Source organism: Pelobates fuscus, chromosome 3 (genome assembly GCF_036172605.1).
Source record: "Pelobates fuscus isolate aPelFus1 chromosome 3, aPelFus1.pri, whole genome shotgun sequence".
NCBI classification, from domain to species: domain Eukaryota; kingdom Metazoa; phylum Chordata; class Amphibia; order Anura; family Pelobatidae; genus Pelobates; species Pelobates fuscus.
Genome location: NC_086319.1, coordinates 377259114 through 377275261, shown reverse-complemented (window position 1 = coordinate 377275261; position 16148 = coordinate 377259114). Strand labels below are relative to the sequence as shown.

Below are 16148 nucleotides of genomic sequence, written 5' to 3'. Positions count from 1 at the left end.
ACCCTTATTGTACATATGGTATTTAATCGCCACCCAGGCCGGTAAGTTCCGATCTAGTGTAAAGTGTCGATGTGGCTGGTTTTGCACCCCTGAGTCTCTCCCTTTTCGTTAGCGGGGTGTTTTAGCTACAGGGCAGCTATTAACCAATAGACTGTGCTTGCTAGGGGAAGTTGGAGTACCCGTTGGAAACAAACGGTACTTTTTACTCCAACAAAGTCATTAAAAGCAACCAAAACAACAGTAATGAAGCAGTTTTGGTGTATAGATAATGCATTTGCAGTCTCTCTGCTCAACTCTCTGCCATTTAGGAGTTAAATCACTTTGTTTGTGCAGCCCTGGTCACACCTCCCTATATGTGATTTACACAGCCTCCCTAAACACTTCCTGTAAAGAGTCATCTAGTGTTTACACTTACTTTATTGCAACATTTGCATGTTTAAGAATTGTATGTTTATTTAGGATTTCTTATCTCCTGCTCTCTTAACCCCTTAAGGACACATGACATGTGTGACATGTCATGATTCCCTTTTATTCCAGAAGTTTGGTCCTTAAGGGGTTAATAGCTTGCTAGCTCAGCAGAAGCCTCAAAAATGTAATTAAAGTTCAATTTACAGAGTAGGAGATAAAAACATTTAAAGTAAGTGTACATCTGATTAAAAATTAAAACTTTTTTTTTTTTTTTCAATGAAGGCTGTGAGTTTCAGCTAGATGTGGTTTGGCTAGGGTGAAATACAGTAAACAGAAACAAATTGATTTAACTCCTAACTGGCAGATAATTGAGCGGTGAGCCAGGGGCATGATCTATACACAAAAACTGCTTCATTAAGCTAAAGTTGTTTTGGTGACTATAGTGCCCCTTTAAATTCTGCAATCCCATTTCAGCTCGCAGATTAGTAGGTAATCTGAATTTTGGCTACTTTAGTCTGAGTTTTGCTATGTGGCTTTTAGTTTGCTAAAATGTTATAATAGCTAAACTGTTTTGTTTTTTTTATTTTTTTTCAAACCCGCTAAATGTTCCGATTCCGTTTTCAAATTCCAAACCATTTACCGTCTGGTTTATAGATTATGGGTTTATTGCTTTGAATGCATTTTAATTAGGTTAAGTTTCTGCCACTTTACATGGCTCGCTGCTCTGTATAGAATGCAGACCTTTTTACTTCCACAATTCTATGCAAATACTGCTTTCTTTTTAAGGCTTGTTTTTTTTCACACTTGTGAAACTTTATATATCACCACACCTGGGCATGGAATTGAGTTTATATCCTTTTTCAAATTTTTCTGTCTTAGTGTAGTTTTTTAGCTTGTTGTTTATAAAGCTTTTAATTTTATATATGTATTTACTCATACGACAAGGGGCCTGACCCAATTACCGTACTTAAATAATGTAAATTAAAGTTTTCTCTTAATTTTGTATTTCAACAAACCTGCCCTAAATTCAGTGTTTGATTACGCAATTAAAAAAATACATAAATCAGTAAGTGGTCGATGCTTTAGATGAAACAATATGATAAATGAGAGACAATACAACAAAATATAGTGTAGTATTTACGTCACTGGTGGTTATAAATAAGAGGACTTGTATTTAAAGGGCAAAAGACTTTGTAAAATTATAAATAGATCCCAACTTGATTCAGCCATGCAGATCCTCTTATTCTTATGATGACCAAGGAATCTCGTCTTTTTCTTGCAGCCTGGACCTACGGAGATCCACGCAAGGTGATCTACCCCACTGACAGTCGTGGTCAGTTCTGTGGTCAGGCCGGGACCCCCAATGAGTAAGTAACGGCTCGGTACACAGTTGGGGTGTATTAGGACGGGTGATATCGCAGAGTCATTGCTGCTCTTACCTCTCTCTTTGTGCCTATTTGCAGGAAGAAACCTTTCCTATTCTATTTTAACATCATGAAGTGCGCCAGTCCCCTTGTCCTCCTGCAATTCCAGTGCCCGACAACACAGGTGAGTAATTACCCACGTCCCTCAGAATGTCAGTCCCAGGAGTTCCGCCACCTACTCCCTAGAGGGGTCACTGACAAAATGACAAAATCTCTAGTGGTGGTTGGATACTAAGCAAATTAAGCCAAAACCCTTTTCTGCCGTATACGGTTTACCACCTACTTGATTTTCCTTGGCACAGGAGAATTGTGTATGAATGAAATGATGCCAACACGGTCATTTAAATCCCTCCAAGTTACAGAACTGTGCCAGTGTAAAGGTAGAGAGGACCCTGTGTGTTGGAACTTGGCGCACAATCCTAGACTCAAATTCAGATAGAAGCATATTGATTGAGACGTTTGATTATATCTGCATGCAAGCGTTACAGACTTCATTGCCTTACTGCCTTATACCTACCACTACCATTAGATACATGTAGCTTCCACTCAGTCAGGATACTGCTACAATTTAAAACATGAGTGGTGTCAAATTGCACAGATGGTAATAAATTAGTTTATTTTTACAAGCATTAGTATCTTGTATGTAAAGATACCTGGATAGATCCTGTTCTCAAGTGACGCTCTACACAGGATGACTGGCACTGCATATTGCACGTCATCCACCCCATGGGTCCTTTAGCAAGCTTTGGAGAGATTGAAACATGTCCGCTCCAGCTTGGTAAGGCTGAATAAAGGACCCTGCATTGGATCCAGATTTGTGGACTTTATTTTGACTGTGACTGTTGTGGGTGAAGACCAAACTCCGATCCCCAGCGTGGCGAATGCCTGTCTGCTTAAATTGAGATTATGTGTACACGGGGTATTGTGTATGTCTATATGGGGTATTGTGTGTGTTTGTGTGTGTGTGTGTGTGTATATGGTGTATTGTGTGTGTGTGTGTATATGGTGTATTGTGTGTGTGTGTGTGTGTATACGGGATATTGTGGGTGTATTGTGTGTGTGTATACGGGATATTGTGGGTGTATTGTGTGTGTGTGTGTATGTGTATATGGGGTAGTGTGTGTGTATATGGTGTGTGTGTGTGTGTGTATATATATATATATACGGGGTATAGTGTGTGTGTGTGTATACGGGGTATAGTGTGTGTGTGTGTGCGTGTGTATAGAGGGTATTGTGTGGCTGTTTATCTACAGGATGTGCATGTTACAACCCCCGACAGCTGCCCCACCACTAATTAGTCACTCTTCCAAAACATATGCCGGTTGAGGAGCTGGAGGGACACCGTGTTATCAAATTATCACCAGAGGGTGATGGACTGAACGAAAGAAAAAGAAAGAAAGAAAAAAAGAGAGAAAGAAAGACGGAAAACAAACCAAAATATCAAAATTGTGTCTGCTTCCCTGGAAAGTAACTCTCACCAAACTTATGCAAGCCGGAAGCCGGTGCCGTCCTATTAGTAAAGTAACCGTAGTCCTGGCCCTAAATTAAACAAAAGGAAAAAAAACATGTTGGTCTGTATTACACAAAATGCCATGTGCTCTTGTGGTATATATTACAATGTATCCAGGACCTATTGATGGCACTATTTTCCCACTATAAACACTTCACTGGTATGCGTGTGCGTGTGTATGTGTATGTGCGTGCATGCATTATATAATATTGATGATTCCCTTCTTTGTGGTCATATTTTTCTCTCTGTGAATACGCTTTCCCTGTCTTATTACGTTTAATCCATTTACAGAATGTGAGAGTGCATTCCTTGCCCCACCCATTTATCGTCTCTTCCAAGACCTGACATAATGAGGCCTGTGTAGAGAACTGAAACCTTTTGTTGCTTTATGTACATTACATTTGAGGCCTGGGGCTACTTACTGTATTTTATTAGTACAGGACAAATAACTCATAATATGGGAGAGACTTGTTTCTGCCAGCACTCCAGCTGCTGTTCACCAGAACTCCTAGTATACTCAGCCTCAGGGGTGACCGGGCAAATGTCAACATTGTAAACCGGCTCCCCTGTGACACATGAAGGAGGATTACATAGAAAGGCTCTAGAACAGTGGTTCCCAAACCAGTCCTCAAACACCACCACCTGTCCATGATTTTGGAATTACCTAGTTCTGTCTACGGTGTTTTTAGAAAAAGAAAATACATTAGAAACTACTGGGCAATCCTTAAATCCTGGACTAGTTTGGGAACCACTGCTCTAGAATAAATGTGTAAATAAGCTGGACCTTGCCGTACAGAGACAGGAGGGAGCTATGGGACCTGAATTCTGTCTCTCCCAGCACAGTGTGACACAGACAGGAGGGAGCTATGGGACATGGAGTCTGTCCCTCCCAGCACAGAGTGACACAGACAGGAGGGAGCTACGGGATATGGAGTCTGTCCCTCCCAGCACAGGGTGACACAGACAGGAGGGAGCTATGGGACATGGAGTCTGTCCCTCCCAGCACAGAGTGACACAGACAGGAGGGAGCTATGGGACATGGAGTCTGTCCCTCCCAGCACAGGGTGACACAGACAGGAGGGAGCTATGTGACATGGAGTCTGTCCCTCCAAACACAGGGTGACACAGACAGGAGGGAGCTATGGGACATGGAGTCTGTCCCTCCCAGCACACGGTGACACAGACAGGAGGGAGCTATGGGACATGGAGTCTGTCCCTCCCAGCACAGGGTGACACAGGAGGGAGCTATGGGACATGGAGTCTGTCCCTCCCAGCACAGGGTGACATAGACAGGAGGTAGCTATGGGACATGGAGTCTGTCCCTCCCAGCACAGGGTGACACAGACAGGAGGGAGCTATGGGACATGGAGTCTGTCCCACCCAGCACAGGGTAACACAGACAGGAGGTAGCTATGGGACATGGAGTCTGTCCCTCCCAGCACAGGGTGACACAGACAGGAGGGAGCTATGGGACATGGAGTCTGTCCCTCCCAGCACAGGGTGACTCAGACAGGAGGGAGCTATGGGACATGGAGTCTGTCCCACCCAGCACAGGGTAACACAGACAGGAGGTAGCTATGGGACATGGAGTCTGTCCCTCCCAGCACAGGGTGACACAGACAGGAGGGAGCTATGGGACATGGAGTCTGTCTATCCCAGCACAGGGTGACACAGACAGGAGGGAGCTATGGGACATGGAGTCTGTCCTTCCCAGCACAGGGTGACACAGACAGGAGGGAGCTATGGGACATGAAGTCTGTCCCTCCCAGCACAGGGTGACACAGACAGGAGGTAGCTATGGGACACGGAGTCTGTCCCTCCCAGCACAGGGTGACACAGACAGGAGGGAGCTATGGGACATGGAGTCTGTCCTTCCCAGCACAGGGTGACACAGACAGGAGGGAGCTATGGGACATGGAGTCTGTCCCTCCCAGCACAGGGTGACACAGACAGGAGGGAGCTATGGGATATGGAGTCTGTCCCTCCCAGCACAGGGTGACACAGACAGGAGGGAGCTATGGGACATGGAGCCTGTCCCTCCCAGCACAGGGTGACACAGACAGGAGGGAGCTATGGGATATGGAGTCTGTCCCTCCCAGCACAGGGTGACACAAACAGGAGGGAGCTATGGGATATGGAGTCTGTCCCTCCCAGCACAGGGTGACACAGACCCACCAAAAGGGTAATAGGCCAAATGTGTCTACAACTATATGACATAATATATTATTTTGCTTATGATGTTTTACTCTTCCAGATTTGCGTGGACCAGTGTCCGGACAGATTCCTCACTTACTACTCTGTTATCGCCACTCAACAAAACTTTGATTACTACAAACAGTTCTGCAGACCCGGATTCAATAACTTTTCAAAGGTAGCTAATGAAACCTGAAAACATGTTCTTTATCCGCTACAGATACCGAGCATCATTATACAGTGCAGCATGTTCCTTATCAGTATCACATATCTGTATGTAAATCTAGAGGTTTATTAATCGGCCCGAGGCATATCCCTGTTAGCAGACGGTTATATAAACAGAATACAGAGTATTTCAAGAATGTTTATCTGATCCTATTCTTAAAGGGATACTTTGGACACCAAAATAGTTTTAGCTTAATAAATTGGTTTCTATGTATATATCATGCCCCTCCAGTCTCACTGCTGAATTATCTGACATTTTGTAGTTAAATCACTTTGTTTCTGTTTATGCAGCCCTAGTCACACCTCCCCTGGCTTTGGCTCAAACACAGCCTGCATTGAAAAAAAAGTTTTAGTTTAAGTCCGATGTTAACTTGCTTTACAAGTATGTAACCTCCTGCTCTGTAAATCGAACTTTAATCACACATAGGAGACTCCTGCAGTGTATAGAATGCATTAACAGAGCAGGAGATCTAAATTAAACAGAATGTGCAATAAAGGAAGTGTAAACTTTAGATGACTCTTTACAGGAAGTGTTTAGGGAAGGCTGTGCAAGTCACATGCAAGGAGGTGTGACTACGGCTGTGTAAACAAAGTGATTTAACTCCTAAATGGAGAGAATTGAGCAGAGAGACTGCAGAGGCATGATCTATACACCAAAACTGCTTCATTAAGGTAAAGTTGTATTGATGCCTTTAATTTGTGCATAATCTGTGCTAAAAGTGAAGTAAGTGACTTTAATTTTGAAAGCCTACAGAGGGGATGAATAGTCTATCCAACGACTACCGCAAAAGACCAAGGGATGGATATAATATTGCTGTAAATAGCCTGAGGGTTTATAAAAAGGCCTGACAGGAAGACAGTCTCCCATTTATTGCGATAGGCGAAAAAGTACAGCCAATACGAACGTAGCGTTTGCTTAATGATCACTCCTTTACACCGCAAATTGCATTGAAATTATCATTTCTATAGCACCAACATAAGCCGTAGCGCTTTACAATTCTAAAATGGGGATATTTGACAAGTAATTTACATATCGACTATAACCGGGACAAGAGGTGAACAAGACGCTGTGATAATCAGTGCAGCGTTGTGATTGGTTCTACATCCATTCTGTCTGCCTTGTGTACAGTATGGTAAATAGTGGTGGTGTCAGTGAAACAACGTATTCTCTTCTTGACATTTTTTGTTACAGCAAACGGGTTAATAATAGACTGGTTAATCTATCCGGTTATTCATTATTTTAAAACTGGTATTTTGGTTTCCCAATCGTTTTGTTGTCATTATGCGCTTTGAAATGTTTTTCTTCATTTGCAGAGTCTGAATGAGGTGTTGAGAGATCGAGATTGTCCTGCCATGATTACACCAAGCAAGCCATGTGAGTGTGGTGGGATGAGGTCGTAATAAAATAATTCCCAGACACCCTATCCTTTTCTAAGCTTATTCAGTCACCAACGTAAATAATCTGGGAAAGTCTCTAAAAGAAAGAAGGAAAAATATATTTTTATTTTTTTTTCACTCCTCACATGCAGTTTAGCTTGCTGAGAAGCATTATGTGTAAACAGTTTGTGTCCCTTTTTTTTTTTTTTTTTTTTTCATTTTACAAAAAGTTCACATTTCAATAGAAACTGGCACTTTTATAAATGTGCCTTGCTACACACCCTGGCTGTCAATCAGACAATCCAGTCTGTTACTTCCTGGTTTGTTTAGCTCAGTGAAGCATATGTCTTTGGAAGGCAGGTTCTCTGGGCATTTGTCTGCCTCTTGAGTGTTTGGACAGTCACAGAAAGGCTGGGCGGGGTTAGAATGGGAAGGTTTGCAAAGGCAGCAGACAAGAGATCTTCAGGTTTTGTAAGCTGTTTTTACATATACCCCCAATACAAAACGCATAATTAAATGCATGCGTATGTTCCTTAGGAGTCTGTGCACTAAATAGTGATTTATTTATTTATGTGGGTAGTAGAACGTCCATTTTTAAGCTTGAGAAATACACTTTAAAAGGACACTCTGGGCCTTAATACAAAATCAATGTGTGGAATAGATGTTGGCCTCATTAATTTGCTGTATATTTTTTGTATGCTCAAATCTTATGTAGTTTTTGCACAAAATAAAAAAAAGGTTTTGCAGAATTCTGCTCCATAAGCCTGCCTCCTTAGCCATGCCCCCTGATGCCAGAAATAATTTATGATCAAAGATATGATATGCACAAAGTCTCAGCACCAAAAGCACTGAGTGAGCGGCGTTTAATTCACAACCTGGCTGCAGACAGTCAGAGAAACTACAAACAGTTAGTGATATCCTCACTATATGTCTCTCTGGGTGCCCTCTCCTTCTAATTTAAGTTGTTTTGTGGTTCAGATCACTCAGTACTGTGAATGGCTAAACTGTGTACATACATTTGATAAGGAAGTCTTTTTCTGGTATCAGGGGGTGTGACTAAAGAGGCAGGCAAGATTGGAGCATGCATAAAATATAGCATGTTAATGAGGCAAAAACCTATCAAATGTATTAAGTAATATTGGTCCCCAGGGTATCCTTTGAAAGTGGCTCTGTGTCCCCCTCCTCCCCCCAAAACCTACAGCTCTTTTCTTCCTTTTTTCGAATCTACTCTTTTTTCTTCTACTTTTCATGTATTTTTCCAACTCTTGACAAAGAGTGGAGTTAAATCAATGCTCCACTTCTTTTTGTTATCTGCGAAGTCCTATTTTTCCACAATACTCACATTTCCATCAAGTCTGTCATCTTTTTGGTCTTGCAAACTCTGTTCGTGAAAGCTTGTGGCTTTCTGGGCATGCGTGGCCAGCTTTTATTTCCCGAGGTAGTGGGAGGACGGGGGTTGGGATGAAGGGGCAAGAAGAAAAATACTTTTGGGGGGCAGGGGGGATTGCCCATGATAAAGCCATTTTAACATTTAAACGTAGGTAGTTCACTATTTTTCACTATTTGACAGAACAATTTTAGCTAAGTATGCAGACTCTGAGTTAATTTAGAACACTGTGTAAGCTAGAATTCCTTTCCAGAGGTCTGGTGGAGCCCCTCTTCCTGCTCTGCAAGTGCTCCCATCATGTCGGCCTGCCCCAGTGTGATTTTGTATGTTTTCTTTTCACTACATCATACTAAATGCCATGCATTTTATTTCCAGTCACCAGAAGATGTTTCCCGGCAATTAATTTAAAAAAGGGGGTTGTGATGGTCGGAAACTCGACTACATTTGATGATGGGATAGATCAAAAATCGCGAAATATTACCGATCTTGTGGAAGGTGCAAAGTAAGTACCGTAATCCAGGGTCCAGACCTGAAAAGAACTTCAATATCCAACATAACACTGAGAACGACCATTGTTCCAACCGAACAGGGCCAATATATCGATGCATTCTATAACAATGCTATTAGAATACTCTTAAACAATAATGATCTAAATAATTGGCATTTTTGCTTTCTATGGTATGGGATACATTTGCACCTTTTATTCTCATATTCCAAAGAATAAAAAACCTAATTAACAAAGGGGTCGAGAGGAGAAACATGGCAATATCATATAAGGGAGCTTCTAAAAAAGAGGGACACATTTGGTAGGTGTACATACTGTTTGCTGTGGAGATACATATATACTATCTTGATTTGTTCACTGATCAATTCCCTGGGAAACTTTTTTTCAATGAAATAAGTATGGATTTTGCAGATGGCCAAGACTAAAACACTGTGAACCTATCGTAAATATTGGACACTATAATAAAAAAACAAATCAAAGAAAAGATCTACCAGAATGTGTCGTAAATAATTTGTGACCAAGCATCCAAACACCAAGATAGACCAAGAGACAAATGTCTGAAAGATTGAGAAGGTGCTAGTTTTTGGGTGTTAAATAGGATTTCTGACACTTGTTGGTGTTTTTGTTTTGGTAATTGGTATTACATAACATTCTATAAAAAAAAAATCAAATCTATATATAGTTCTACAAAATCATGTTTTTCTAGATTGTATTTTTTTTGTGATGTATCTTTATTGCTAAGCCTCGTTTTTAAGAGAGTCCTACAGTTTTGGATTTTTTGTTTCTCTGCAGAAAAGCCAATATAGTGTTAGAAGCTCGCCAGGTGGCCATGAAGATATTTGAGGACTACACAGTATCGTGGTACTGGATAATCATGTAAGAGGTTCATCATGGTGGGGGCATTGTGGACAACATTTGTGTCTTCAGCTGTTGTTGGCACTCAGCTTGCTTGTTTGGCGAGGGCAGTGAGAACATTCTGGAGAGACAAATATGATAGTGTTATGTAGTGGACTCAGCAGAATATAAATCTGATCAAAATCTACTTGGATTTTGCCAAGGCATTTGATACGGTTCCTCACAATAGGTTAGTCTTCAAACTAAAAGAAATTGGTCTAGATGAATATACTTGTTATTGGGTAGAACATTGGCTTAAGGATAGAGTACAACGAGTTGTCATTAATGGTACATTTTCAAACTGGACAGAGGTGCAAAGTGGTGTCCCTCAGGGTTCTGTTTTGGGACCTCTTCTATTTAACATATTTATAAATGATCTTGCAATAGGCATTGAAAGTCATGTTGTAGTGTTTGCTGATGACACAAAACTTTTCAAAGTAATAAAATGTGAGCAGGATATTGCTTTGCTGCATAGGGATTTGTATAGATTGGGGGACTGGGCACTAAAATGGCAGATGAAATTTAATGTAGAGAAATGCAAAGTTATGCACTTCGGGGGCAAGAATGCACAAGCAACTTACACCCTAAATGGTCGTGAATTAGGAACAACCACACACGAGAAGGATTTGGAAATTGTTATCGACAACAAATTAGGCAGCAATATGCAATGTCAATCTGCAGTTGCTAAGGCCAGTAAGGTCTTGTCATGTATAAATAGGGGCATAAATTCTCGGGATGAAAATATAATTTTGACTCTTTATAAATGGCTGGTAAGACCACACCTTGAATATGCTGTGCAATTTTGGGCACCTGTTCTAAAGAAGGATATCATGGCACTAGAAAAAGTGCAGAGATGAGCTACAAAATTGATAAAAGGAATGGAGTATTTTAGTTACGAAGAAAGGTTAAAAAATTTAAATCTCTTTAGTTTGGAAAAATGGCGCCTCAGAGGGGATATGATAACATTATACAAATATATTCGGGGCCAGTACAAATCATTATCTGTAAATCTATTCATAAACAGGGCTATACATAGGACACAGGGTCACACATTTAGGAAGAAAAGAGATTTCATCGAAGGCAAAGAAAAGGTTTTTTTTACAGTAAGAACTATAAGGATATGGAATTCTCAGCCTGAAGAGGTGGTTTTATCAGAGTCCTTACAGATGTTTAAACAGCAATTGGATAAACACTTCCAAAAACATAGCATACAGGGATATAACTCCTAATTAGTGGGATAATAGCTGCTTGATCCAAGGAGATACATGACTGCCATTTTGGGGTCAGGAAGGATTTTTTTCCTAGTTTGTTGCAAAATTGGAAGTGCTTCAGACTGTGTTTTTTGCCTTCTTTTGGATCATTAGCAAAAAAACAAATGTGAGGAAGGCTGAACTTGATGGACGCGAGTCTCTTTTCAGCTATGTAACTATGCAAATAACATGTTTATTCTGTTCCACAGAGGTCTTGTAATTGCCATGGTGATCAGTTTGATATTTGTGGTCTTACTGAGGTTCCTGGCTGGTATTATGATCTGGGTGATGATTATAATGCTGATTGCTGTGATGGGCTATGGTACGTATATCTATGATTTACCTCTAGTTTCACCAGATCCCACTTCAGACACCATTCTGTCATATAATGTTATTATATTCTCTGCTTTCCCGTACACAGGAATCTTTCACTGCTACATGGAATATGCGCGACTGAAGGGAGAGTCGGGGTCAGATGTCACGATCACCGATATCGGCTTACAGATGGACCTTCGTGTGTACTTGCACTTACGCCAGACATGGTTGGCATTCAGTAAGTTGTTGTGCATTTCTTCATTGTAATTGTGTGGGAGGAAGCTGGAACCATGATCTACCTGGTAGGAAGAGAAAGTTGATGCTGTAGATGCTGGTGCCAAACCTGTGCTGTGTATAGATAATGTGATGCAGAGTGCGTGCGAGTGCCGTATCTGTAATTTTGTGTTTATGTTGTGGTATAGTGTTTACGTAACATGATATCAACACTGAAGCAGCTACTGTTCTTTGTATATATGGTTGTGGTTTGTTCATGTGAGCAGAGAACGGACATCACATGTTTCCCATGATTGTAATGATGTAGGGTGGAATATTTGAACGTCTATTGCTGCTCCTTCTGTAACAAAATAAATTTGATGCAGGGGATGGCACCAACACTGAAATAATGGAGATTAAAATTGATATGGTGGGCCAGCAAGATAGTAAACGGATTATTAATCCTGCAAGGCTTTTTAACAATCTCATTTTTAAAGTTTAACACCAGGCCAATGACTTGTTCAAGTGACAGCATCTATTGTAACTGAGCATTTAGAAGTGTAAAATGCATTCCTGCGTGTGGCTGTGCTGTATGGAACAGTTCACAGACCATAGCCAGCTGGGCTCTAAGTGAGAGATGCTGCCATGTTTAAAGAGTTATTTATTGCCCGTATGCCACGCTATCTCTGGGTGTGTGGTAAAGGGAATGGAGTAGCCTGCTCTGTCCTGTTAGACGCTCGCCAGCACTGCTTAATCACACGGTGTCAAGTCATCTTGCTGTTTGGATTTAGCTGTACGTCCAATTATTTCACCAAGGCTCACACAATCTCCTTTTGCCTACAGTGATCATCCTCTGTATTATGGAAGTCATCGTAATTCTCCTGCTCATATTCCTGAGGAAGAGGATCATGATCGCCATTGCTCTTATAAAGGAGGCCAGCAGGTGAGGGAAGCCATGTTGTATTGATTGCTACTGGAATGCTGAGATTATGATGATCCTTCTAAGAAACCAGCATTACCATGGCAACAATGAACATGGTGGAAAGTCCAGGAAATTAATTGATCTGATTTTTCCTCGGAGGTCTCGGACCTTACCGCACCCTCTCTCTCATATACTATTCTTTGACCGTCTTTCTATGCTGGTTTCTCTGACCTAGACTCTTACTCTATACTTAGCTCTGTCCTTATCTGACTCTTGCTTTGTGCCTGTCTCTATGACCTCATCTTACTCTCGCTCTGTGACTGTCTGTCTACTCCAGGCATAGGGAACCTTCGGCACTGCAGATGTTTTGGACTACACCTACCATCATGCTTTGTAAGAGTATTATGGGGAATGTAGTCCACAACATCTGGAGTGCCGAAGGTTGCCTACCCCTGGTCTACTCTGTCTTTCTCACTGTTTGGCCTTATATGACTCTCACTCTTTGACGGTCTATCTTCCCGAGACATGCACTATAGTGAGTTTTGTCAGTAATTCATAGTGAATTTCAAATGGATTTAAAGCCAAACTATCTGAACTAGATGCCTAGCTGACGTGGAGCATTTATCCATTTTGGCCTTAAGTATCAAACTCACTTTACATTCTCAACAATCCTTACTACAGTAACCGTATCTAATGACCATTCTTGCATAGAACACTTATTAGAAAAGTGTGATATAGTTAAAAATTCTTGTGCAGTCACAGAATATGTTAATTTTAAAATGTATTTTTAAATAAACTGTAATTCAGTGTATTTGTTAGTTCTTCTGGGATGATTCATATTTTTATTAGAAATAAATGTTTTTGTTATGTTATTTTTGCTCCCTAGCTTCCTCTTTCGAGTTGTCATTCACATCCTCTTATCTGCCTCTGTTTTGCTTTGTGTCTCACTTGCATGTGGTCTCTGTAGCTTTTCCATTTCTCATGGCCTCTCTGTCCTTCACTCTTTTGTATTTGTTGTACTATACTCGTGCACCTCTGTCTTGCCCTCATTCTCACGCTCGTAGTCACTTTCTCTGTTTCCATTTCCTGCCTCTTCATTACTGCGACTATCTCTCTGTTTGTAACCTGTATCCTCTTCTTTCCTCAGGGCCGTTGGGCATGTGATGTCCTCACTGGTGTTCCCTCTATTTACGTTCTTACTTGTATGTCTGTGCATCGCGTACTGGGCCATCACAGCTGTGTATCCTTTTAGTACTCACCGCTCACAGTGTACCTTCTGACACTCAACAGTACTTCCTTTATCCCAAACCGCTTTTCCACCTCGTACTACCTGACTGCATCCCACAATACACCTATCCTTCCATCACCCACAGCGGTTCCCCTGACTGCATAATGATCTTGATAAAGCTGTCTGTCTCCTACTAGGGACTTACCATTCCTAATACGTAAAGGGACACTCCACACACTTAAAGAAAAACTCATGTGTGAAGTGTGCCCTTTTATAATTTTTACAAAAAAGTGCAAAATAAAAATACACATTTTAAATGCATGCATGTTATAGGAGAATAGTGGGTAAGTACCAGGACAAGGCATCAGACAGCAATTGCACTAAAACACCTTATACACTCTTCTTCTTAACCTATTTAGTGACGAATCCTTAACCACTCCTCAGCTTTCTTTCTACCTCCAATGACGCAGTTTATAAAGTGTTTAACCAAACACAATGTGATGATTCTGGCAATATCTGCAACCCAGAGGTAAGTCCCTAGGAGTTCATATATAATGCTTTTTAAATGTTACAGGGGGTATTTAGGTACTTTGCCGTATCTGAGTATTTATCAGTTAATGACTCCCACACCTCTACAGGGAGGAAAGCGTGTGGGAATAGTGGACAGGAATAGCAATAAAAGGGCCAGTCACTCTTTGGGGGTGCAACTGGACAATAAACAATAACTAACTTTGCTACAGAACCAACATCTCTACATACACCATCTCCACCAGAACCAGACACCACGGCCTGCCCTTGTCCAGAACCGGGCACCACGGCCTGCCCTTGTCCAGAACCGGGCACCACGGCCTGCCCTTGTCCAGAACCGGGCACCACGGCCTGCCCTTGTCCAGAACCGGGCGCCACGGCCTGCCCTTGTCCAGAACCGGGCGCCACGGCCTGCCCTTGTCCAGAACCGGGCGCCACGGCCTGCCCTTGTCCAGAACCGGGCGCCACGGCCTGCCCTTGTCCAGAACCGGGCGCCACGGCCTGCCCTTGTCCAGAACCGGGCGCCACGGCCTGCCCTTGTCCAGAACCGGGCGCCACGGCCTGCCCTTGTCCAGAACCGGGCGCCACGGCCTGCCCTTGTCCAGAACCGGGCGCCACGGCCTGCCCTTGTCCAGAACCGGGCGCCACGGCCTGCCCTTGTCCAGAACCGGGCGCCACGGCCTGCCCTTGTCCAGAACCGGGCGCCACGGCCTGCCCTTGTCCAGAACCGGGCGCCACGGCCTGCCCTTGTCCAGAACCGGGCGCCACGGCCTGCCCTTGTCCAGAACCGGGCGCCACGGCCTGCCCTTGTCCAGAACCGGGCGCCACGGCCTGCCCTTGTCCAGAACCGGGCGCCACGGCCTGCCCTTGTCCAGAACCGGGCGCCACGGCCTGCCCTTGTCCAGAACCGGGCGCCACGGCCTGCCCTTGTCCAGAACCGGGCGCCACGGCCTGCCCTTGTCCAGAACCGGGCGCCACGGCCTGCCCTTGTCCAGAACCGGGCGCCACGGCCTGCCCTTGTCCAGAACCGGGCGCCACGGCCTGCCCTTGTCCAGAACCGGGCGCCACGGCCTGCCCTTGTCCAGAACCGGGCGCCACGGCCTGCCCTTGTCCAGAACCGGGCGCCACGGCCTGCCCTTGTCCAGAACCGGGCGCCACGGCCTGCCCTTGTCCAGAACCGGGCGCCACGGCCTGCCCTTGTCCAGAACCGGGCGCCACGGCCTGCCCTTGTCCAGAACCGGGCGCCACGGCCTGCCCTTGTCCAGAACCGGGCGCCACGGCCTGCCCTTGTCCAGAACCGGGCGCCACGGCCTGCCCTTGTCCAGAACCGGGCGCCACGGCCTGCCCTTGTCCAGAACCGGGCGCCACGGCCTGCCCTTGTCCAGAACCGGGCGCCACGGCCTGCCCTTGTCCAGAACCGGGCGCCACGGCCTGCCCTTGTCCAGAACCGGGCGCCACGGCCTGCCCTTGTCCAGAACCGGGCGCCACGGCCTGCCCTTGTCCAGAACCGGGCGCCACGGCCTGCCCTTGTCCAGAACCGGGCGCCACGGCCTGCCCTTGTCCAGAACCGGGCGCCACGGCCTGCCCTTGTCCAGAACCGGGCGCCACGGCCTGCCCTTGTCCAGAACCGGGCGCCACGGCCTGCCCTTGTCCAGAACCGGGCGCCACGGCCTGCCCTTGTCCAGAACCGGGCGCCACGGCCTGCCCTTGTCCAGAACCGGGCGCCACGGCCTGCCCTCGCCCAGAACCGGGCGCCACGGCCTGCCCTC

The 16148-nt window shown here is 44.2% G+C and overlaps 1 protein-coding gene across 3 annotated transcripts in view; it reads left to right on the top strand.

Annotated features, from left to right (window-relative positions):
* SLC44A2 (solute carrier family 44 member 2 (CTL2 blood group)) overlaps nt 1-16148 on the top strand; it is a 63958-nt gene that overhangs the window by 39685 nt on the left and 8125 nt on the right. For all 3 annotated transcript variants that reach the window (XM_063449489.1, XM_063449486.1, XM_063449488.1), the window contains exons 4-14: nt 1691-1775; nt 1872-1956; nt 5597-5713; nt 7075-7135; nt 8900-9026; nt 9822-9905; nt 11383-11495; nt 11595-11726; nt 12545-12644; nt 13771-13863; nt 14296-14380. In XM_063449489.1, the coding sequence (XP_063305559.1) occupies nt 1691-1775; nt 1872-1956; nt 5597-5713; nt 7075-7135; nt 8900-9026; nt 9822-9905; nt 11383-11495; nt 11595-11726; nt 12545-12644; nt 13771-13863; nt 14296-14380 (1082 nt within the window). The remainder of the gene's footprint in view (nt 1-1690; nt 1776-1871; nt 1957-5596; nt 5714-7074; nt 7136-8899; nt 9027-9821; nt 9906-11382; nt 11496-11594; nt 11727-12544; nt 12645-13770; nt 13864-14295; nt 14381-16148) is intronic.